Genomic DNA, 26,597 nt, shown 5'->3' on the forward strand with positions numbered 1-26,597 from the left:
AGATAAAGAACGAAATATTAGAGTACCCCACGTACGTGTAAATTCCATGTTAATGCCGTTTTGCTAAACCATGTTATAATATGATATGACATAGCAATAGAATTCTTTTTGTGTGACGGCGAGGCGAACCGATGATGTCATACACTTTATTTATAAGACAGTGTTTTAGTCTACACAATAGTTACAGTTCGGCTTGAGTTGACCTCATATCATTCAGGCCCCCTTTTAATACGTGTTATGTGACCCATGCTTTGTTGTTTACACCGAGTCATTAACAACCAGGGGAGACAACTTGTGTTATATTTTTGTAGGTAGGAGGCCACCAATTCAAGTTTTGAGCTAAGAAGACACTTATTTAATTAAATATCGGTTAAAGAACCATACGTATTTCTCTTTTAAAATCTCGTCGAAAATAAGCTCTTAACGACATTTTAGCAAAAAAGTGAAATTCTAAAAATGATTATTCAACAGTAAAGTTTACATTTATGTTGAAATAGTATGATATAGTCAGTCTTCTCCAGTTCATTACTGTATCATAGAAGTCATTATACAGGGTTTCTGTTCCCAGATATACCGAAAATAAAAACAAGATCTGCACCCTGTTGACGATAGTCATTATGTGTGTTTCAAGAAGTAGATTTTATTTTTTTTATTTTATTGGTTTATTATTTTGAATGTCGTTTCTTTTCCTCCTGTTTTTGACGATGAAGTTCCGGGATACCCTTGTGTTCAATTTGGATAAACTTCATCCTAAAACATGGCAAGCCTCAACTTCGACGAATACCTAGCAAAGAGGGGAAACTTACAGAGAACACTGTCAAATATAACTCAGCTGGAAAATAAAATCTTTACAGAACCTCCACGATATGAGAATGACGCCGAATTTTTTAATTCTGTAATTAGGAAAACTCAGGAACGACTATTGACTATAATAAAGGACCCAAACTTCGGTCCGGATAAAACACGTTTATTTTGTTCTGTCTCTAGAAAATTTCTTGGAGATCTGAACAATTTGGTATTTTATGCGGCATCAACCAGAAAAGAGAAATTTGAAAGAGGTAAAGTTATTGGAGACGAATTAGTTGACAATGGCACGATCTCGTTTTTCTGTAAGACAATCGTAGAATCGGAAAGAGAGCTTCCTGCGTTGTCGGAGGCAGGGAAGATATGCGTGGACATCTTAAACGACATGGCTAACTATTCAGCAGACGTGTGTAGTACATGTATGAATTACAAGGGTATGTTGCGATACCTCCGGAAGGCACTGGAATTGTGGAGGGAACCTCTTCTTAAGGGCCAGCTCTCGGTAAGTACAAGATTCGGTATATTCAGGAGGAACTATAACTGTGGCGAGAACCTCTTCTTAACGACCAGCTTTCAGTAAATACATGCTTCGGTATATTCAAAAGGCACTTAACGTTAACCTTTCTCACGTGTCAGGCCTCGGTTATCAAATGTTTTCTTACATGTGGAATGCAGTGGCTTGAATCTCATACATACCTTCATTCCTCATACTGACCTTCCCTACACATTCCCTCCTCCTCCTCCTCCTCCTCCTCATCATCATCATCATCATCATCATCATCATCATCATCATCATCATCATCATCATCATCACCACCATCATAAATGCCCTTCCTCTTTCATATCCTCACTCAATAAAACCCTTACACTCATAAAAACTTTCACTCCGATGAATTAGAATGTGTTTTTATTCTCTGTCTACCTGTAATATTCCCTAATGTCTGTCCGATGAATTAGAACGTGTTTTTGTCCCAGTCTACCTGTAATATTCCCTTATGTCTGTCCGATGAACTAGAATGTGTTTTTATTCTCTGTCTACCTATAATATTCCCTTATGTCTGTCCGATGAACTAGCACGTGTTTTTATTCTCTGTCTACCTGCAATATTCCCTAATGTCTGTCCGATTAACTAGCACGTGTTTTTATTCTCTGTCTATCTGTAATATTCTCTTATGTTTGTCCAATGAACTAGAATGTGTTTTTATTCTCTGTCTACCTGTAATATTCCCTTGTGTCTGTCCGATGAACTAGCACGTGTTTTTATTCTATGTCTACCTGTAATATTCCCTTGTGTCTGTCCGATGAACTAGCACGTGTTTTTATTCTGTCTACCTGTAACATTCCCTTGCATCTGTCCGATGAACTAGAATGTGTTTTTATTCTCTGTCTACCTGTAATATACTCTTATGTTTGTCCGATGAACTAGAATGTGTTTTTGTTCTCTGTCTACCTGTAATATTCCCTGATGTCTGTCCGATGAACTAGCACGTGTTTTTATTCTCTGTCTACCTGTAATATTCCCTTGTGTCTGTCCAATGAACTAGCACGTGTTTTTATTCTATGTCTACCTGTAATATTCCCTTGTGTCTGTCCGATGAACTAGCACGTGTTTTTATTCTCTGTCTACCTGTAACATTCCCTTATATTTGTCCGATGAACTAGCACGTGTTTTTATTCTGTCTACCTGTAACATTCCCTTATATTTGTCCGATGAACTAGAACGTGTTTTTATTCTCTGTCTACCTGTAACATTCCCTTGCATCTGTCCGATGAACTAGAATGTGTTTTTATTCTCTGTCTACCTGTAATATACTCTTATGTTTGTCCGATGAACTAGAATGTGTTTTTGTTCTCTGTCTACCTGTAATATTCCCTGATGTCTGTCCGATGAACTAGAATGTGTTTTTATTCTCTGTCTGCCTGTAATATTCCCTTGTGTCTGTCCAATGAACTAGCACGTGTTTTTATTCTATGTCTACCTGTAATATTCCCTTGTGTCTGTCCGATGAACTAGCACGTGTTTTTATTCTCTGTCTACCTGTAACATTCCCTTATATTTGTCCGATGAACTAGAGCGTGTTTTTATTCTCTGTCTACCTGTAACATTCCCTTGTGTCTGTCCGATGAACTAGAATGTGTTTTTATTCTCAGTCTACCTTTAATATTCCCTTGCATCTGTCCGATGAACTAGCACGTGTTTTTATTCTCTGTCTACCTGTAATATTCCCTTATGTTTGTCCGATGAACTAGAATGTGTTTTTGTTCTCTGTCTACCTGTAATATTCCCCGATGTCTGTCCGATGAACTAGAATGTGTTTTTATTCTCTGTCTGCCTGTAATATTCCCTTGTGTCTGTCCAATGAACTAGCACGTGTTTTTATTCTATGTCTACCTGTAATATTCCCTTATGTCTGTCCGATGAACTAGAATGTGTTTTTATTCTCTGTCTACCTGTAATATTCCTTTATGTCTGTCCGATGAACTAGAGCGTGTTTTTATTCTCTGTCTGCCTATAATATTCCCTTAGTCTGTCCGATGAACTAGCACGTGTTTTTATTCTCTGTCTACCTGAAATATCCCCTTATGTCTGTCCGATGAACTAGAACGTGTTTTAATCTCTCGGTAGCCTGATCACGCCACTCACATGTACACGTTCGTTGGACTGGTCCACAATTCCTGTATGTGTTGTTCGACGGTAACTGCTACTGTCCGATCGTCCTGTATCATCACTGTGCTCAAGGTGAGTGACACAAAATCGGGGTCTAAAGCTGAGTAAAATAGATATGATCAAAAACTAGTAATTTGATAACAAATGTTTTACGTTAGCAAATTTAAACTTGTGCCGTACCGTAAGGCGTTTAAAACATTATTAATGAAATGTGCTGTGTAATGTTGATCAGGAAATTCTGCTGTACCCTAAACTCAGCAACGAGCACGGAATGATGGTCGTGGCTGCTATTGCTGACGTGATGGACGAAGGAGACAGTGACTCAGTGCTTCGAGAAAACGACAACTACAAGTGGGCAAAGTTATTCATAGAACACCTTCAAGAGGCAGTAAAATGTTCTGCTTTACAACACAACGGATGGTTTGCGTTTGAATGTGGCCGAGGTTAGTAAATCAGTCCGTCAACCGAATAGAATTAAAAGTGACGTCAGAATGTTACTAGCTGACGTCAGAATGTTACTAGCTGACGTCAACGTTCAAGGACTTCAGTCGTCCGTCAGCTGAAATGCACAAATTGTTGATATTTCAAATAATGTATTTCAGATTTTTTCGATTAACATTTAATTATATTTCATTGTTTGGTACACATTCATTTAATATGAGCACTTCGCCCGTTAACATTTGGTCACAATTCGTTCCCGAACGTGCATTAACATATCTAGAAACTTTCTATAACTCCTACCAAGTCCTTGAGTAGTGTCTTGATATTTAAGTGACCACGCTGTCAGAATGATCCTTCACTACCCTCCTGGACCGTCCGTACGCTCCTGAACCTTCCGTCCGCTCCTGAACCTTTCCCCGCTCTTGGACCGTCCGTACGCTCTCGGAACGTCCGTACGCTCCTGAACCGTCCGTACGCTGCTGAACCGTATATTGCAGGCTACGAGTTCGTGAATGTCACAAATTCTACCGGAAAGTTGAGTTTTCGTTTATTTATGATTATTTTGATCTCGATTCAGTGTTACGACAGTTTTCGTGTTTTGACGATATTCTTTTTCCCTTTCAGTGTTACGACAGTTGTCGTGTTTTGACGATGCCTTTTTTCCCTTTCAGTGTTACGACAGTTGTCTTGTTTTGACGCTAATAAGATGATTTTAGTAGACCTGGGTACTTTGCCAGCTCTTGTTGAATTAGCGCGGATAGATGAAGAAATATGTCTTTTTGGTGAGTACATATTTTAACCGATTTTACTATCTCATGTTCTTTATGTATAGGTATTGGCCTACATGTTCGGTAGTACAAGAACACACGGATGTTACAAATATGAAAAGGTAAACTTTTGACAAGTGCACGATTTGCATGTTTTAAGTTACTTCAAGGACAAACATGATAGATATTTATTTACTGTTTCGGAAACGCAACTTTGGTCGTGTTATCCTGGTGTTAAAATGAAATATTTGTGGCTGTTGCCTTCAATTGAATTTTCATTTTTATTTTTTTGCAGAAGCGGTGACAGCATTGAGTCAGTTGGCTTTTGAGCCCAAAGCCCAGAAAGTAATGATAGCGGATGGGGAGGGAGAGTTAATCCCCCTCTTATTCAAACTGGCTGTTGATTGCACGTTCAAGGATATAAGGGAGATAGCACGTGGCACGATTTGGACAATGGGCGTTCCTCTGCGGAAATCATCAGTATATGGACCACAGGGTAAGAGGGAATATACAAAGGTTTTAGCTTCATCCAGAAAAAAGGCAAAATATTTGGGTTAATAGTGCTCCTCTGTATTTTTCAGCATACGTGTAGTCGCCTTCAAACTTCATAATGTATATCATCTAGTTTACCGGTCATTGATACTCAATCAGTAGGATTCTACAGTTTGGTCCCCTAATTAGCTCCTCACAACAGTACTCGACTCAACCTCATCCTCATATCTCAGACCCCGAATGTGTTTTGTTCTTTTTGGCAGAGAGGTGGAATTTGCTTGAGGCTAGGTCATGAGAATGCTCAGTACGGTAGTGCAATACTTCAAATTAACTGTGAATCCATGGAGCACATAGTCAATGTAAATAACTGCTGTCCTAAAACATTGTCGCCATAAGTTTCTTGGTGGACCTGGCGGCTTTGAGCCTCTTTAAGATGCGACGTGTTTCGGTTCCATCGATTCCTGATTGGATCATGATGGTAAAGCCATGGTATTATCACAGGTTACAACCCTTGACTGAAAAGTAACCGGGTTGGTGTTTTACCAAATTAGAAAGTCTTCACTGATGGTGATCCGCGACTGCCTCATGCCATTCGAACATCCGAAAGCATATATGTCGTGTATGGATCCATTTGAAATACATGCTGCTTCTACTTAATAATAATGGGTAATACGGCAGTTTTTCATTACAAATTTGTTCAGTTTCAATGTGTTCTGGGCTTGTACTGGCTGACGGCCGTCATGGCCTCGGGTCAACTTTGAAATTCTTTCTGCCAAGAACTTCTTTCAGCGTTTGATAGTTGTAGAAGGTGGTCTCCCCATTAATGTCAGTCATTTGTTCTTCAACCTGTTTGGCAGGTTGACTTTACACGAGAAACTTTTAAACAGTCCTGTACAAAGTTTTGTCCATGTTACCAACAAACTGGTGGCATGTCTTTCCAACAAAGTGAGTAATCGGCTGACAGTGTGATCCTACTTTAAGTTAGTTGCTAAGACAGTGATATAAAGTTTCATTTGGCCACCCTACTGGAATATATGTGCGACTCAAAACGTTTCTCGTATATTGTGATGTGTCGGATTTTTTTTACATAGATATTCCTATATAACTACATCTTTTGACATTTATTTCAACCGATTCGGATCTTCCTGAATCGCCCTCTGGGTTCTAACACTGATGAACCCTAGCAGGTGGAAACAACTGTGTGATGCATTACATTAGCCTGTATTGAATGGTCATACGTGTATGTCTTTTGTATAATGCTTACCATATTTGACACTCTATTATAAGTAACGTGAAACGAGAAAGCATTCCATTAAATGTTATTTTACTGTAAATAATCAATTTTTTTGTAAATGAATACACTTAACACTTACAATGCTTCCAGAAAAAAAACTCTACATCTAGGCCAGGCAATTCTGTCCCAATAGAATATAGAATATCACCTACTTCTTTTCAGTGCATACCTTATTTTCCAAGAAAACGCGAGGCCATATAATGATAAGTTATTCACGAGAGCAGAGACAGCTACTACTGGATGTTCGGGCCGCGCTGGAGGAAAACAAATTCACGGTGTGGATGGATGTTGACCAAATGAGGGGAGACGTTTATGAAAGAATGGCGGAGGCTGTTGAAAATGCAGCGGTCGTAATGTTAGCTATGTCCCGGAGCTACAAGATGAGTGAATACTGTCGGAGAGGTAGCTATTAAACTATGATAGAGGCGTTCAAGCTTATGGTAATTTTGTAATTGAATTTAACATGTCGATGTAATGGAAGTATTTTATTTCCTTTTTTAAAATATAAATATTCATATTTAGATGAATAAGCTAATTTGCGTAATCACTGAGCTCTGTAACAACTACGTGTCACAGATACCAGGATTTAAACAAATAAAATTTACATTCATAAATAGTAAGCGTTATGTGATACAAGGCTTTTGATCATTTTGTTATGTTTAAATTTTATTTCAAAGTTTCATGTTAAAATGTCATAAGAAAGCTGATGTGATGCCTTAAAAACGAGTTAAATGAAGGTGATACTTTGATAGGTTCAATCACTGTGTACAATTGATTTCTCCAGTCACCAATTTCTGTATTTTTGTATCCTTAATGGTTTCATATTTCTCGCTTCATCTGTGTCGATGCCAGTAGGTTGGCGACCTATGCTGGTGATTCGATCGTAGTATGAAGCGATAGCCTTTTATTCGTAGGAAAATCAGTACCGCTTTGTTTTGTCTTGTTTCGAAACACCCACTAATTGATAAGATTTTAATAATTCAATGTATATTCAATATCCAAACTTTAATTGCATGTATCGATTAATTCCATCAACAAAACTTCTCCTTTTAGAGGCTGCTTACGCTGGAAAACTAAATAAACATATAATTCCACTGAAGGTAGAGAAGGACTATGATGCCGATGGCTGGCTTGGTATAATGACTGCCGGCATGTTTTTCTATGACTTCGGCAGGAAGTCGTTTAAGACGATAATGGCAAAACTTCTCCCTGAACTTCAAAACATGGCCTATCGCGAGGGAGAGGCGGGGAACGAGCGCCGTCAAGCTGCTCTTCCTACTGAAGGGGTTCCAGTGCCTCCTCCCATACAGTTACCTTCATCAGTTGACTCGAATAGCTCAAAGATCTCGTCCCAAAAACATCACGTGACGTATATGACTAAAAAGGTATTGATACACAATTTACCTCAATGTATCACATTGATAATTTCATCATTTTTAACACTATACTGGTCATCTGTTCACTGAACAAAATAGATCAGAACGTTTCTTTATGTTGGTAATGTCAATGGAATATAAGTTCTTTTAACACAACCAGTAGAAGATTTGATTGTGAAGTTTTCATGACAACAAGGTCACCATTATCAGACGAAGCACCAGTTTGAAGCGTTTTAGCACTGTGTTACGTAATGCAAGAGATTGTAAGGAATCGACGGACTCGTTGTACGCTAAGGTCGAAAATTGTGTGACGAGATGATAAACACTCTGTTAAACATGTTCGTAGATGAACGAAAGTTTGTGGCCCCACTCGTCCCTGTTTAGTACTTGCCTGCTGTAGCATATCAAAATGGTCTCCTTAATGCTTGGGTCAGCATTTTGTAACACTTTAAACCCAGACTCTGGGGTCAGCATTTTGTAATACTTTTAAACCCTAATGCTGTGGTCATCATTCTGTAACACTTTAAATCCTAATGCTGGGGTTATCATTCTGTAATACTTTAAATCCTAATGCTGGGGTCGTCATTCTGTAATTCTTTAAACCCTATTGCTGGGGTCATGATTTTGTAGCACTTTCAAACCTAATGCTGGGGTCATCATTCTGTAATGCTTTAAACCCTAATGCTGGAGTCAGCATTCTGTAATACTTTAAACCCTAATGCTGGGGTCATCATTCTGTAATACTTTAAATCCTAATGCTGGGGTCAGCATTCTGTAACACTTTAAACCCAGACTCTGGGGTCAGCATTTTGTAATACTTTTAAACCCTATTGCTGGGGTCATCATTCTGTAATACTTTAAACCCTAATGCTGGGGATATCATTCTGTAATACTTTAAACCCTAATGCTGGAGTCAGCATTCTGTAAAACTTTAAACCCTAATGCTGGGGTCTTCATTCTGTAACACTTTAAATCCTAATGCTGGGGTCAGCATTCTGTAACACTTTAAATCCTAATGCTGGAGTCAGCATTCTGTAACACTTTCAACCCTATTGCTGGGGTCATGATTTTGTAGCACTTTCAAACCTAATGCTGGGGTCATCATTCTGTAATACTTTAAACCCTAATGCTGGAGTCAATCGTGAATTATATTTAAATTCTTAATATGAAAGTCATGGAAATGGAACGAAAACACGTGTAACCAATTAAATGTGGTGTAGCTGTACCTTAAAGACATTATTATTATTTTGTAGAAATTCCGGGACATTGACCAGACAGCATTTTACGAGTGGTTGGACAGCTACCAGTTGCCAAGGTGACGACAGTTTTTGTAGAACCAAAGTGACTATGTAATAAATAGAAAAGTGCATGTTGTCGTTAGTATTGTTGTCATAGAAACAGTTTTCCATCAATTTGGTTTTATTAGATGTCCAATGGTTTATACTTTGCATAACACAAACATAAATACATATTGACTAAAATCAACATTATATACTATGGAGTTTATAATCAATGTTTGACCAAAGAAATATCGGAACAGAATAAAGTATAACTTGTTCTCGTGTTAAATCAATCCTTTGTAAGGTGTGGTTCAACGGTAGATTATAACGGAACACCACTGAATCAGTGTTGGTTCTTGCGAGAATGTTTGGTTGTTTTCTGGTTTGTTTTCTTGACTTATCCTTGTAGAAGCTGTTAACTGATCTTCATATGTCAGATCCATCTCATGACTGCTTATGTATATATGACGTGAGATATTTTGTTTACAATTACAGAAAGCGATTTGAATCTCTGAGGCCGAAAGACATTTTGTACCTTGCCCGGATGAAGGAGGAGGTAAGTCTGTCCTATCACACCATCAATGCCTGTTTCTCTTTCCTAGTATTTAGGTACATCTATACAAGATGTAGTTAAGGTCTCTGTCATTTGGTTATTGAAACACGTGCTTCTTTGGCTCAGTTGGTAGAGTTGTGGAATATAACAACGGAGACTCGGGTTAAATTTCTGTTGGAACACTTAGCAGGAATGTGTTCATTCCCCAGTCCTTTCACACATATTGGAAGTGAACGAGTGTTTCATATTTATTTTTTCTATTCTATTCATTAATGAGATAAGATGAACATTCTAATATGCTTAGGAAACTGGTATCTGAATGTTAATTATTTTGCATACATAGTCTAGATATTGCTGAATATAAACAGTGTCAGTGTCCGGACGAATCACCCTTATCCGAGCTTTAGTGACGGATGAGGAGGATTCTCTGAATATCAGTCTGAGAAGCTACGGAAAAGAATCCGTTACGTCGATTATCTTTGTATTATTTTCATTAAAAAATATGTACTACTATAAACTTAATTTATTTTACAACAATTGCGAAACAAGTTATTTCAACTTATACCAATCACTCTTGTTAGCCCGGATTGAAGCGCGCGAGGGGTCTTACTGTCGGAGGAAACCGGAGTACGCAGAGAAAACCCACGTGGTCGGGCAGGTGACCCCATACCTTTTCACTTCCGTTCCAGGAGTCGAACCCCGGACGCCTAGGTGAAAGGCGAGTGCGTTACCATCGCACCACCCGACCACCCAATGTATATATATGTAACAAACTTATCTAAAACTCACCAGTTCAGACGTTACATATTTATTTTTATTTAGTGTCTTTGAAAAAAAAGATATGTTCAAAGATGACGTTGAAGTGTTGTTCTAAGCCTTTGATAACTCCAACATATCATTTATTGTCATTGTTATATTTCCATAGGCCCCAGAAAGCTACCACACCTTAGGCAGAAAACTTTTCAAGGACAAATTAGACCCATGTTTGAAAACAAGGATAATGGCGGACTTGACGGAAGCACTCGACGACCTTGTATAAAGAAATGAGAATTTGAGTATTATCTTGAGTACTGCTATATTGATTGTTGTGAAAGTGTGTGAGAAGCTTCCGAAAACCACGCAAATTACCAGCAATATTGGAGAGCTTGTGTTCTAGAAGGATGTTCTGGTTTTCTTTTGGATGATGAAGACAGCTCCTCTGGGGTCAAAAATGATTTAATGTCAATTTTTATAGTCTTTTTCTTTCGGTGAAGCCATTCGTGAATATATTGATAGTCAATTCAATGAAACAATGAGTTCATGATATATCATAACTGCAAGCGTGTTAAGAACAAACATGGGTACCTTCGCCATTGTTATGTGCTGTACAGTCTTAAACTGTGTTTCATTGGCACAGATGGTTTACTGTCATGTGTGTATGTAACAGGAAGTAACTCCAGTGAGATATAAGTAAGTATAATATACAGAATGTGACTATTGTATAATATACAGAATGTGTGTGACTATTGTATAATATACAGAATGTGTGTGACTATTGTATAATATACAGAATGTGACTATTGTATAATATACCTTATAAACCAAATTGCAGTTTTGGGTAATTTTGCATGTGTGTATGTAACAGGAAGTGTGAGATATAATGTGTGTAAGTATAATATACAGAATGTGACTATTGTATAATATACAGAATGTGTGTGACTATTGTATAATATACAGAATGTGTGTGACTGTTGTATAATATACAGAATGTGTGTGACTGTTGTATAATATACAGAATGTATGTGACTATTGTATAATATACAGAATGTGTGTGACTGTTGTATAATATACAGAATGTGTGTGACTGTTGTATAATATACAGAATGTGTGTGACTGTTGTATAATATACAGAATGTGTGTGACTACAGAATGTGTGTGACTGTTGTATAATATACAGAATGTGTGTGACTAATATTGACTGTTGTATAATATACAGAATGTGTGTGACTGTTGTATAATATACAGAATGTGTGTGACTGTTGTATAATATACAGAATGTGTGTGACTGTTGTATAATATACAGAATGTGTGTGACTGTTGTATAATATACAGAATGTGTGTGACTGTTGTATAATATACAGAATGTGTGTGACTGTTGTATAATATACAGAATGTATGTGACTGTTGTATGTAACAGAAAGTAACATATACACAGTATGTTTATGGCTATTTATTATTTTGTAAAAAAAATGTACATCGTATGTAATAGAAAGTAACTTCGGTACGAAATGACGTGACTGTTTAATACTTTGTATAAATTATGTGAGACATAAAGTATATTCGGTAAGAATTTATGAGGATATTTATAACATTGTATAAATTGTATGTAACATAAATAACTTCGGTAATAATGTATACCTATTTATATCTAGTGATAATGTAGATTACAGAAAAGTAACTTCGTTCATAATACATGTAACTCATTGTAACTATATATAGATTGAATATGCAATTGATGTAAAAGGTGCCATACTCGTTTATCTCTCTTAATTACAAGTTTATTGTTTAGATAAAGTCGTACAATATATCACTCACGCACCTGAATGTTTTCCTCTGTATTGGCAACTTGATGACAAGCCTTACTGAGTCGTTTTCAATGTAAAAATCACGCTTTTGTGTACATTTGATATTCAAAATTTCAGTTGATATTTTAAAACTTACTTTTATGTGTATCTACATGGTGTATGTTTAAATGTTTGTACGGATCTGTGGATCAATATCTCATATCTTATATTAGTTCTTACTAGCTGTTTATTTTAGATCTAGGATATGATATTTGGTAATTGTAGGTAGCTGAGTCGATTTCTCAAAATTGTTTAAATAAAAACACAAAGAATTGTCTCATTATATATTTCACTGTGTTTGATATGTTGAAGCTTTAAAATCGACAAGAAAGTACTTGCCTCTTAACTAAGGTATGATCCATTCTACAAATCAACGAAACGAGAGAAAACTATAACAATAGATTGTAAACTTCTTTATTGGTGGAACTATGTAGGCCCGAAGCACCGAGACCCATGAACAACTACAAAGAAAATAAGACCAGGTGTTCCGGAAGTGTAAACGTCTTCTGCTTCATCGACATCATTAGCTTGTAAAACTTCAAATCTAGGTCAACTTCTCAAATCAGAGCCAGGTACATGAGAAATTGATCTATCGGATATACGATCGGGAATCGACTACGTGTAATTTCACATCGCACAAGAAAAATAAAGTAATTCGGAATCATATCATGATAGAGATGTTTCCAGTAAACTTAATTGGCTTTTATCTATTACAACACTGGTAACACACCTTCATATGTAGAATAAATTGTAGAAACAGGAATGTTACTGACTAGTAAAATTCTGTACTGGGAATTGAGATCAAGATAAAACCATATTAATAGTTGTCACATTTCGGCATAGCAACAGCTGTGATGAAGGACTTCTTAGGCAAAAAATAACAATAAAGTAATCATATTTAAGTAATCCAGAGACTTCATCAAATGTATTAGCTAAGTATTAAAATGAAGTACTGTTTATAAACGAATTACAGATATCTATAAAAAGAAAAAGTGACGATATATCCGTACAAAAATCCGTGATACCCGTAATAGAATCCGAGACATCTATAAAAGAATAAGATATATCCGTAATAGAATCAGAGATATCAGTAAGAGAATCAGAGATATCAGTAAGAGAATCGGAGATATCAGTAAGAGAATCGGAGATATCAGTAAGAGAATCAGAGATATCAGTAAGAGAATCAGAAACATTCTTAAAAGAATCAGAGATATCAGTAAGAGAATCAGAGATATCAGTAAGAGAATCAGAGATATCAGTAAGAGAATCGGAGATATCAGTAAGAGAATCGGAGATATCAGTAAGAGAATCAGAAACATTCTTAAAAGAATCAGAGATATCAGTAAGAGAATCAGAGATATCAGTAAGAGAATCAGAGATATCAGTAAGAGAATCGGAGATATCAGTAAGAGAATCGGAGATATCAGTAAGAGAATCAGAGATATCAGTAAGAGAATCAGAGATATCAGTAAGAGAATTAGAGATATCAGTAAGAGAATCAGAGATATCAGTAAGAGAATCAGAGATATCAGTCAGTAAGAGAAAGAGAATCAGAAAGAGATATATAGAGAAGAGAAAGAGATATCAGAGATATCAGTAAGAGAATCAGAGATATCAGTAAGAGAATCGGAGATAAGTAAAAGAATCAGAGATATCAGTAAGAGAATCAGAGATATCAGTAAGAGAATTGGAGATATCAGTAAGAGAATCAAAGATACCAGTAAGAGCATCAGAAACATTCTTAAAAGAATCAGAGATATCAGTAAGAGAATCAGAGATATCAGTAAGAGAATCAGAGATATCAGTAAGAGAATCAGAAACATTCTTAAAAGAATCAGAGATATCAGTAAGAGAATCAGAGATATCAGTAAGAGAATTGGAGATATCAGTAATAGAATCAGAGATATCAGTAAGAGAATCGGAGATATCAGTAAGAGAATCAGAGATATCAGTAAGAGAATCGGAGATATCAGTAAGAGAATCAGAGATATCAGTAAGAGAATCAGAGATATCAGTAAGAGAATCAGAGATATCAGTAAGAGAATCAGTAAGAGAGATATCAGTAAGTAAGAGATATCAGAGATGGAGATCAGTAAGAATCAGAATCAGTAAGAGAATCAGAGATATCAGTAAGAGAATCAGAGATATCAGTAAGAGAAAGAGATTTCGGAGATATCAGTAAGAGTAATCAGTAAGAGAATCAGAGATATCAGTAAGAGAATCAGAGATATCAGTAAGAGAATTGGAGATATCAGTAAGAGAATCAGAGATATCAGTAAGAGAATCGGAGATATCAGTAAGAGAATCAGAAACATTCTTAAAAGAATCAGAGATATCAGTAAGAGAAGAGATATCGAGATATCAGTAAGAGATATCAGTAAGAGCATCAGAAACATTCTTAAAAGAGAGATATCAGTAAGAAAATCGGAGATATCAGTAAGAGAATCAGAAACATTCTTAAAAGAATCAGAGATATCAGTAAGAGAATCGGAGATATCAGTAAGAGAATCAGAAACATTCTTAAAAGAATCAGAGATATCAGTAAGAGAATCAGAGATATCAGTAAGAGAATCAGAGATATCAGTAAGAGAATCAGAGATATCAGTAAGAGAATCAGAAACATTCTTAAAAGAATCAGAGATATCAGTAAGAGAATCAGAAACATTCTTAAAAGAATCAGAGATATCAGTGAGAGAATCAGAGATATCAGTAATCAGAGTCTGTAAAAGAAGACAGTTCCACATCTGAACCGCCTCTACCCAAACGGATTTCTTCGTATACCCAGTTGTCTTGATTCCTTGCGCATGGAGTATGTGTATATTTTCTTTCCTGAAATCTTATCCATCTTGAAAATGAAGTGACTAATAAAATCTGACGCCGAAAGATTAATAATCTTGTAAACTTCGCTGGCCATCGCTTTAATGTCAGTAAAATGTAAAAAAAAAATCAAGCTTGTTTTTACGTATAAAGACAAAGAGTGTGTTTGTGTTTTCTCTAATTTGCAAATGTTGGTAAAAGTGTTTTACAAAAATAACAGGCAACAGACAATAGAAAAATATAGAGACGTCAAAAGATTTTGAAAAAATAGTGATTTTTATGTGTTTGTGATGTAGAATTTATTACTTTTTCATACTGATCAAGCTGCTTAAAGACATTGTGCTCTGGCGTTATCCCATGAATTTTACACTGTTATGACAATCTGAAGTTTGTCTTTCTTTTAAAAATGGTATCTGTGCTGGAATTCGAATTTGTTTATGCCGTTAACCAATCAACAAAGAAACGATTATTTTAAACAACTATTATTATGAACGATCAACCAAATTCCGGATCAATTGTCCTTTTCCGTACTACGAGTTATAATTGTTCTAGAATATCCGGGAAGCTTTGTGATCGATAAAAATAATATTACAAGACAAGAGACAATGGTGTATGTCGTAACCTTAACACTCCATGATACTACATCACAATGCTCAGAGTAAGTTTTGATCATTGCGTCAATAAGAGCGACGTTCGTTTTCACGTTAGTCTCTTACAAACGGTACTGTACTGTAATATATTCACATTTCGATTTGACGGCTGATAAACCGAGCCACACGGTACCGTTTCATTACGGTAAACTAAACATCATTCAGAGTATCGAACTGCCCGAGATGCTAAGTTCGATCTATGGCCTGAGTTTGTGTTTCTCTATGTTGATGTACGACTACAGTGCCCTCTATCCGTCATATTATACTCCAGCTTGGAACACATGACGTATAAATACAGATCTGTATGTTGTTGTATCGACACACGTCGATTGAACACTGCCCGGCGACGAGCCAAGTCAAGAAGACGAGAAACCTTCATCATCATGTATGTTATTGTCGTTAATACACCGTCATTTTACGACAATTTCATTGAATGTCATGTGACCAATCTCCCGCATGATTTTCATTAGGGAAATAGCATAAACATCCCCTTCCATCCCAAAAGTTTGGGTACATGACATCAACATACTACAGTCTGGAAACATCCTTGGATTTGAAAGGATGCACTGGAATTCGACTTAGGTAAATAAAGTTTATATAGGGATCAACTTTCATTTTGTTGAGGTTACACACAAAAATAACAAACTTTCATGGAACGCCTATTGTTTCAGTCTTTTTGTTACCACAGCAACACTTTAAAATGAACAACAATTTTTTTTCTGGTGATCATCATGGACTGCTGTCTATGGTCTGTCCTCAAACAATTCAAGTTATCATTTCTTAAGAAGTACTCGATAGATCTTCAACTTTCATATGTAGGCTTCGCTTGGTCCCTACTGACCTAGTTGTGTTTTTCCCATTTTTTGACTGATCCAAATCATAAATAGTCAAAATCCAAGATGGCTGTCTGGGTACAAATAGGGACCAATGGGTCCATAGATCCCAGTTACCAGTACAACACACCAGAAATAGCCATAATAAATGTGTAAGGACTGATGGAGAAGCAACAGAAACGTGGACACAGGGTGATATATAAAATAGCTGACAGGGGACCATTTTGGATTTGGCAGTTAAAGATTATTATTAATATTTTGGTAAAGGATGATTAAGAGAAAAACCAAAGGAAAGAGGAGAAAGAAGTGAAAAGATCCAACTTTCAGAGAACCAGTATAGACCAAATAATGGTGGATGCCAAGATCCCACTGAGATCTTACCTTTAATATTTGTTCATATATCATGTGCTGAATATAACTTCTAAAGTACATTCATTTTATAAAAGAAAAGTTTTACAAAAATTGGCATAAGGACCATATTTCAAGCAGACTTCATTTTCTTGAGGCATTTGTTATGTGCAAAATTCAAGTCTACATGTAATATGACATAGGTCCTTCATTCATAAAGTTAAATATTCAAGGGCTTGAGAGAAAATTTCTTTATTGTTGTATAGTGATATTGTGAAATACAAAGGTTATAGAATCAATTTCAACAGTGATGTAAATATTTCCTGACAGTAGATATTCTTTTTCGCATTATGGTGAACATAACAGCTGTAAACTGTAGTTAGATATATTATCTTGCTATGCTGTCTCCCATTCTTAATTTGTACTGAAAGGTTTTAATTTTATTAACTTTTGTTGAGTTATTATGAACATGATTTGTTTGTCAAAATCCAACAATAAAGTAACCGGTCAAGTTTATGGGGTCAAAGATCAATGAGCTAATTTTGTATTGACATAACAAATTGATTAGGATTTGATCATGAGATATATATCACACACACACATATCATATCCAACGTATGAATGTAAATAGACAAGGTGATTGTTTCTTGGGAACAGTTACAACAAGTTCAGGGAGTTGAGATATCTAATAATTTGGTAACTCTCTGTCTGATACCTAAAATTTTCTTTTTTGGTTTTTAGGTACCCCAGTTTCTGTGAAGATCATGGGAAGACGTTGTAAAGTGAACAGAGTATGGAAATAAGCATCAGCTCCTCTATAAAAACTAGATCCTTTCTTATAAATAGATCTGTCTTCTGTTTCAATAAAAACACAACAGGATACCACAATGGATATACCAGATAGTTCAATGTATAATGAAAATCTACAGAGCAGGCAAACTGGATTTAATGGAACATATGAACCCACTGATTCTATCATTATACGGACTACAGAAATTCATCACCAGCAATTGGAACTGTGTTGTAAAGAGGAATCTTCTGGTCATGATACCAAGGAGTATAGTTTGTCTAGTGACTTTAGGTTGAATCAAAGCTACACTGAACATTTTTCAGAACGGCATGACACACCTGTTGATGAGACTAAGTGCAGTGAGATAAAACAACCTACATTCATGAAAGACAGTTTTTCAGATGATCAGTCAGATTCTGTATCATTTCAGGTGGATAAAGGTTTAATCACAAAAAGGTCAAGTTGTACTCAGTTCAGTCCCTCCACATCGCCCTCTGCAGCCCAAAAAATTCTTGAATCAAGAAGTGGTTCAAGTAGAGACATAATGAAACAAAATGTTTTTGTGACTAAAGAACGAAGCACTTCTGGAAATACTACCTTATTTGGAGAAAATGACCAGCCCGATACCTTGGATTGTGATGAGGTACAAAATGATGCTTCCTATGAAGAAGGAGACTCGGTAATGGAAGATGAGTTATTTCAAAGTAAAAGAAATCTGTTTGATTCTCAGTATATATACAGAAGTGAAACTGGTGAGCCAAGTCTTATTAGTCCATGTACTACTGCTCTCACCGAGCAACAGGATCTTGATCCCTCGCGGTATGGTCCCAATGGAAATCTAGAAAATCGATGCGAGATCTGTGGTAAAACATTCAGCCAACCCTACTTACTTAAAGTTCATTTTCGAATTCACTCAGGATTTAAACCCTACAAGTGTGAACTCTGCCACAAAGGATTTGCCCAAAGTTCTGGTCTGAGATCACATAAGCTTACCCACACAGGTGAGAAACCTTATAGGTGTGATCTTTGTGATAAAACATTCACAGCAAGTGGTAGTTTAAATATGCACTATCGTACACATAATGGGGAGAGGCCATTTCCCTGTGAAATCTGTGGTCGAACATTTCGTTACCGCAGTGCCATGAATAAGCATATGATGATTCACACGGGTGATAGACCTTATACTTGTGATGACTGTGGCAAGGATTTTAGTCGTAAAGGAAACCTGGAAACACATCGACGCATTCACACCAATTCCATGCCCTACCAGTGTGACATATGTGAAAAGAAATTTAACCAAATGAGCAATCTACGTACGCATAAAGTAACACACTCACTTGTGAAACCATACAAGTGTGATCTATGTGGGTCAGAATTCTTCACAAAGTTTAACATGCAAAGACATATAGTAATACAACACATTAAAAATAAACAATGATTTATGTACACACATAGTTCTGATAATTGCGAATTTGATATATTAAAAATATATATAATAATTATTGAATCTGAGATCTGAGTGTTGCAGCTATCCAGCCCAGTACAAATATTCATGATGTTCTTTGGAACTGATGTCATACCATGACATTTTCTCCATACATACATATCTCGGGAGCTCCACAGGTATTCATTAATATTTATAGATATATAATTAATTAGGATCAGAATTACCCATTATTGTTTACCGTGTTTCATGTCTTGATTCGGTTGAGATCAAAAGCTTTGTTTCCTAATGTTTACAAATAAAGTGGACACAAGTATACAAGTGTATCTAAATGTATCATTTATTTCATTGTTGTTGATTCCTTCTGATCACTTGTTTTAAATTCAGTGAAAATCTTAGCATGCAAATAGGAGTACAAGCTAAAGATTCACGAAGAGGCTTTTTGAAACAATTGGGCTGTTGAACTTGTTGTTCTTTAAATTCTGAAACATATATGTAAAATGTATTCGACCCATTTGACTTTATTTGATGAAGGGTGACTATTGAAGCCACGGAGTAGGAGTGGAATTGACGTACATACCCCCGGTATATTTGAATGCTTTTGCCTCTTACTGAGGTTACTTCCCTTAGTTTAGAACATTTTTCTAGCAAACAGCATTCATTAACAAACACCTTCTTAGTCTATTTCTTCAGCCCTGGTTACAACACCTCATTCTTTGTGTTCAAGTACAAACAGAGCAAGAGAAAAAATCTAATGTTATCCTCAGCATAAACACGGACACTACACAAAATCTAATATTTCTCAGTAGGATGAATTCAAAAATACAAATTGCAGGAGCAGTAGTTAGAATTTTAATCTTAAATATTTTATATGTTCACAATAAATAACAAGATTATCCAGCGACTCCTGTAAGTCTTCAACAGTTTCCAAAAACAGCATTAGGTCTTCAGCATATAGCATAAAGAAGACACTTAGTTCTTCAAAATCATAATGTAGAAAACATTTTGAGATAAAAAAAAACATCCATGGAAAATGATGTAGGTGGTTACGATTTTACCTGGCATCAAACTTATATCATTATCAAAGAAGTAGGTAAACAACCTTTATATTTAACACATGATCTTACATGTTTATATATTGATTTGATGGTATGTAGAAGTTTGTCACTAACTCCTATCTTAGATAATTTATACCATAAATTTACTCTGTCAACATAGTCAAATGCTTTTCGAAAATCGACAAAGCAACAATGTAAACGCCTGTTTTGACTGAGAGATTAAGGTATAATTGAATGTAGAGCGAAAATTACATCAACATGTTGAGCCCAGGGTGAAAACCAAACTGCGCATCTGAAATAACATGGATTCAGACCATTTAACTAACCTAGTATTTAAAATCAACATGAACAACTTTCCAAGACAACATAATAAACTGATACCTCGATAATTGTTAGGATCACTTTTATCACTTTTTCTATAAACAGGAGTTATAATGTCTACTGACCACTCCAATAGGAGACGATCAGAAGCTATAACTTCTTTTAATGATAAACATAGAACAAGCAACAAAAAACCTTTACAAACTCAAAACATTTGTTCAGTAATCCATCAATACCACGAGATTTGTTGTGATTCAAATTACTTAAAGCTCTATCAATTTTATCTACATACAGAGAAGGGGACAGTGATGGAGATGGGTGTCTTATTTACGTACAGACAAGGGGACAGTGATGGAGATGGGTGTCTTATTTACATACAGAGAAGGGGACAGTGATGGAGATGGGTGTCTTATTTACATACAGAGAAGGGGACAGTGATGGAGATGGGTGTCTTATTTACGTACAGACAAGGGGACAGTGATGGAGATGGGTGTCTTATTTACGTACAGACAAGGGGACAGTGATGGAGATGGGTGTCTTATTTACGTACAGAGAAGGGGACAGTGATGGAGATGGGTGTCTTATTTACGTACAGACAAGGGGACAGTGATGGAGGTGGGTGTCTTATTTACGTACAGACAAGGGGACAGTGATGGAGATGGGTGTCTTATTTACGTACAGAGAAGGGGACAGTGATGGAGATGGGTGTCTTATTTACGTACAGAGAAGGAGACAGTGATGGAGGTGGGTGTCTTATTTACGTACAGACAAGGGGACAGTGATGGAGATGGGTGTCTTATTTACGTACAGACAAGGGGACAGTGATGGAGATGGGTGTCTTATTTACGTACAGAGAAGGGGACAGTGATGGAGATGGGTGTCTTATTTACGTACAGACAAGGGGACAGTGATGGAGATGGGTGTCTTATTTACGTACAGACAAGGGGACAGTGATGGAGATGGGTGTCTTATTTACGTACAGACAAGGGGACAGTGATGGAGATGGGTGTCTTATTTACGTACAGAGAAGGGGACAGTGATGGAGATGGGTGTCTTATTTACGTACAGAGAAGGGGACAGTGATGGAGGTGGGTGTCTTATTTACGTACAGACAAGGGGACAGTGATGGAGATGGGTGTCTTATTTACGTACAGAGAAGGGGACAGTGATGGAGATGGGTGTCTTATTTACGTACAGACAAGGGGACAGTGATGGAGATGGGTGTCTTATTTACATACAGAGAGGGGGACAGTGATGGAGATGGGTGTCTTATTTACGTACAGACAAGGGGACAGTGATGGAGATGGGTGTCTTATTTACGTACAGAGAAGGGGACAGTGATGGAGATGGGTGTCTTATTTACGTACAGAGAAGGGGACAGTGATGGAGGTGGGTGTCTTATTTACGTACAGACAAGGGGACAGTGATGGAGATGGGTGTCTTATTTACGTACAGACAAGGGGACAGTGATGGAGGTGGGTGTCTTATTTACATACAGACAAGGGGACAGTGATGGAGATGGGTGTCTTATTTACATACAGACAATTTTCTTCAAAATTGCAAAGAAACATCGCAGAGGTCTTATAAATCCTAAGCCGAGTTGTTTTGAGTATGAAGAAGATATTCCATTGTCTAATGAATTAACTAGTCAGCTGGACGCAATTCAATTCAATTCAAATACAAACTTTTTTACCTCAGAGTATATCTTTACAGTTGTGGAATTCTGATTTAATCGTTTGTTGTAGAGTGGTTTACCGATATGTCAAACATTTATTGTCAGTTATTCTAAATACCTGGTCACTGCTTTGTATATATACGTGTTAGAGAATGTCTTTGTTGTCACAAATCTACCAACGGTGGAATTATGAAATTGTTCTTATTTCGAACCAATTTATTGTTTTCATTTAAACCAATATCCATTTTAATACCCCGAGACTCAAATTCAGAGTTTATTCAATAAAAAATGAAATACCAAAGATTGTCGTTACCAAGTTTTAGCATTGGATCCTTGAATCATGGTATTTGAACATCTCTGTCGATTTTGATATAACTATGTACAAACATGTATCCGCTCTTGTTTCAATACCGATTCATGCTCGTTGCAGGTTTTCCAGACCACTAACCACGCTATAGTACGAGAGCTGATTGATAAGTTGTTTGCCTCATATTTAAGCGTTTCACTTTTGGCGAACATAATTATATTATTATTATTATTATATTTTAAAAGTAATCCCCTTAAATATCTTTACACATTTGTCGGCGATGTTTAAGGACCTCAATACCACTTTTAAAGAAAGTCCGCCACTACATGTATGACGTCATCATCGGACCAAAAGTTGGTACTGGAGATGGCCTTTTTCAATTTTGGAAATAGATGAATGTCTGATGGAACGAGATCAGGCGAATAAGGCGGATGATCAATCAATTCAAAGCTATAATCGTTAATGACAGCCATGGCAATGACAGACTTGTGAACAGGCGCATTGTTCTGGTGGCGACAAAGTCCCTGATGTGCTTCTAATCAACTGTCAGAAATCTTGGTACCAAATAGGCCGAGAGCTTTTTCAATGCAAGATCTTCCGTAAGAATGGAATGAACTCTTTCCTGTGAAATTCCAACTGTACTGGCTAAATACCTTTCGAGTACTCGTCTGTCGGCCATAGCAACAGCACAGACTTTATTGGCCACTTCTGGGACGTGCAATCGCAGTAACAGTCCTTCCAGGACGGGCGTCATCCACAAGGCTCTGTCCATCACCCATCTTTTCACTGTAACATATGAAGTGGTATCATTCCCTAGTGTTGCTACCATATCTCTCAATATGTATCCTTAGGTGCTAGACCTTTCTCATGCAAATATTAAATCAATCACTGCTCTTTCAGCGATTTTGTCCGTTTTGCAAGTTACTTGCCTTGCTTACTTTAGAGTGCTACTTCTTAGACATAAACTGATCAAATGACACCAGACTTCGGATGCACCTTCTAACATAGTCAGGGTATATCAGAGCTGAAAAGGACATCCCTGCTTAACTTGTTTAATACAACAAGGCTTACTACTTATCAATCAGCCTTCGGAACTCAGAAAAGCCTGGATGAAAAATTTCATCCTCCAAATAATTACTTTGTTTTTCCAAACAGTAGTGTACATTCACAGGCTTTCTCGTCCTATATATGAAATGAAAAACTGTAAAATTCCCGTGGAATAACTGTTATCATCTATTAAACATGAGTGCTATTTATTAGTTCAGTCATATAACATTGGGTAGGCGGTTTTATGATGCCAGCTCGAATCTGCCGCTAACATATTGTACTGTAACTCGCAAAGGTACTGGAGTAATTTCCTCTTGTAGTCTCATCCCAGCATTTGAGAAATGACATTTGCTAATCTGGAAAGCTGCTTTCAGAAAAAAATATCCGGAATAGCCAACATATTATCAGTAAAATTCGAATGTTTTCGTACGATCCCGAGTTTTTCCTTCTCTACCTTAGTAAATTAAATACAGACGATCCGAACACTGTTGAGTCGAATACTGCGTTTGTGTCGAATTAATTTTGTGGTCCATCCGTTCTAAATTCTACCAAAATTTCCCTGTTTCTGTCGAACATCCAGGCGTCACCTTTTCAGGTAAGATTTTCCTGGCCTCGGTTCGAGTGACCGAGTGTGATCGGTCAGCCGTGGCTTTGTCAACGAGGACTTTTGTAATTTTCGATCGAACATTAACCCCTGTGTTAACACAGGCGAAAGTTAGAATTTTCGATCGGACATTAATCCCCGTGTTAATACAGGTGAAAGTTAGAATTTTCGATCGAACATGAACACGTGTGTTAACACAGGTGAAAGTTAGAATTTTCGATCGGACATTAATCCCCGTGTTAATACAGGTGAAAGTTAGAATTTTCGATCGAACATGAACACGTGTGTTAACACAGGTGAAAGTTAGAATTTTCGATCGGACATTAACCCCTGTGTTAACACAGGTGAAAGTTAGAATTTTCGATTGGACATAAACCCCTGTGTTAACACAGGTGAAAGTTAGAATTTTCGATTGGACATAAACCCCTGTGTTAACACAGGTGAAAGTTAGAATTTTCGATCGAACATTAACCCCTGTGTCAACACAGGTGAAAGTTAGAATTTTCGATCGAACATGAACACGTGTGTTAACACAGGTGAAAGTTAGAATTTTCGATCGGACATTAACCCCTGTGTTAACACAGGTGAAAGTTAGAATTTTCGATTGGACATAAACCCCTGTGTTAACACAGGTGAAAGTTATAATTTTCGATTGGACATAAACCCCTGTGTTAACACAGGTGAAAGTTAGAATTTTCGATCGAACATTAACCCCTGTGTTAACACAGGTGAAAGTTAGAATTTTCGATTGGACATTAACCCCTGTGTTAACACTGGTGAAAGTTAGGATTGATACAGAATTAGACAACCAAACTTAAAAAATTCTACTGTGTTTTGTTTACTTTTTACGCGCACGGCTGCCGGAAACCAAAAGAAAAAAACAAGATTGATAAAATACTATATTGTCACCGACACTTATGTTGCTGATTCTATATACTGATATAAATATACAAAGCGCAAGCTTTATTTTATTCGATTTCACGGTTACGCCGTAATTGTGCTGGACATGTAAAGTTTATGCTTCAGTGACGTTGTCGCAACCTTCACCTTTGCTTTACCCACCTCAGTGCTATCAAAGTTATATGAATGTAGAATGTTCATGAGTACGTTTTTATTGAGTTTCGTGTTAAGATATTGTTGACAGATCTTGTTACTCTTAAAGATATAAATGTGAGTACAACATTCGTTTTACTTAAGGTATCAATGTCACTAAGTTATGTATGAGATTGGGTACACATCCACGTGTTCGCTGCAATTTCAATGACGGGTGTTTAACATTGCATTTTTTATTTCATATATTCGAACTTAAAACTATTTATTTAAATAAACGATATCGTTAACGTATAAAATCATAAAATATCTTTGTTTATTTGTTACTTATTCAATAATCTCAGGCCATGCCATGAGACACGGTAAACGTTTCATTTGTCGACTTCGACTTATCCGTGACCTTGACACTTCATGTTGTCTTTATTTTGACCTTATGTACACCTGCTTGAATTAACCAGGACTTACAAGACAGATGTCTGCGATTAAACAGATGACGCTTACCTTTTCGGATCTTATCATTCGTGTGTATTTTCTGCGTAAATCTTTTTTCATACTTTGTCCTCGTTTCATCGCATTCTGAAATATGATCCTGTTGACATGTACACATATGTCCGTGTTTAACAATCTAATTTATTTTGGTGTTAGATCTTGCTCTTCTGGAAGCAAACGCAAATACATTATTGATAGAATTGGATGTTTGGAAAAGTTGTCTGGTTACTAAAGTCTTGTTATACGACAGGTGTTTGGGGACAGCATGGTATCTTTTAATATTTCTCTGTGTCTGCAAGAAATTAATACCGAACACTGACTTACTAATAATCAAGAATACTTCGTCTGATTACTTTTTATAAATTGAAAACTTCGATTAATATCTCACTTTCTATCGTAAAATGACAATGACACAAACATAATGTTCCCAAATGCGGGTAATTTTTTTAACCGATCTATAAGAAAAAGTTTGACCTGCGTTACAAATGTAACTTCATAAGCTATTTGTCTCTTGCCTTCGTTTACAGATTAATGGTACAGTAAACCTCGGATAAGTCGAAGTCGATGGGACCAAGTAAAATATTCGACTTATCCGATGATTCGACTCAACCGTGTATTGATATTGTTGTGTTATTGTATGCTTTATTTACATCACAAGAGACTAGTCTGGTTAATATTTTAATTCTCATTCGCAAGGTTTTTGAATATGAATGGTAAGATTTCGATTTACCACAGAATTATATTAACTGTAATGATGATACCAGGATTAAAGTTTGAATTACGTTTAAACACGTGATATCAGCAAATTGTTATGCTATTTCTTGGGAAAATGTGAGGGTAGATGTTTATCTGCCATGTCCATCGTCCGCCGCTATTTTGAAAGCTC

General features: G+C 36.6%; 2 protein-coding genes across 2 annotated transcripts; both read left to right on the forward strand.

The window, feature by feature from the left end:
- Nucleotides 1-757: 757 nt before the first annotated feature.
- Nucleotides 758-10,714, forward strand: LOC132559800 (uncharacterized). The gene is made up of 10 exons (XM_060224427.1): nt 758-1,306; nt 3,431-3,544; nt 3,705-3,915; nt 4,585-4,695; nt 4,976-5,176; nt 6,629-6,868; nt 7,520-7,851; nt 9,096-9,157; nt 9,618-9,678; nt 10,601-10,714. Exons 1-10 carry the CDS (start codon nt 758-760, stop codon nt 10,712-10,714), a joined length of 1,995 nt encoding a protein of 664 aa, XP_060080410.1.
- A 4,963-nt stretch (nt 10,715-15,677) lies between these two features.
- LOC132559804 (zinc finger protein 184-like) lies at nt 15,678-19,463 on the forward strand. The gene is made up of 2 exons (XM_060224430.1): nt 15,678-15,753; nt 17,668-19,463. Exon 2 carries the CDS (start codon nt 17,814-17,816, stop codon nt 19,152-19,154), a length of 1,341 nt encoding a protein of 446 aa, XP_060080413.1. The 5' UTR covers nt 15,678-15,753; nt 17,668-17,813; the 3' UTR covers nt 19,155-19,463.
- Nucleotides 19,464-26,597: the final 7,134 nt, after the last annotated feature.

Source organism: Ylistrum balloti, unplaced genomic scaffold, assembly GCF_031769215.1.
Source record: "Ylistrum balloti isolate Yb309-2 unplaced genomic scaffold, AGI_CSIRO_Ybal_v1 Utg370966, whole genome shotgun sequence".
Taxonomy (NCBI): Eukaryota; Metazoa; Mollusca; class Bivalvia; order Pectinida; family Pectinidae; genus Ylistrum; species Ylistrum balloti.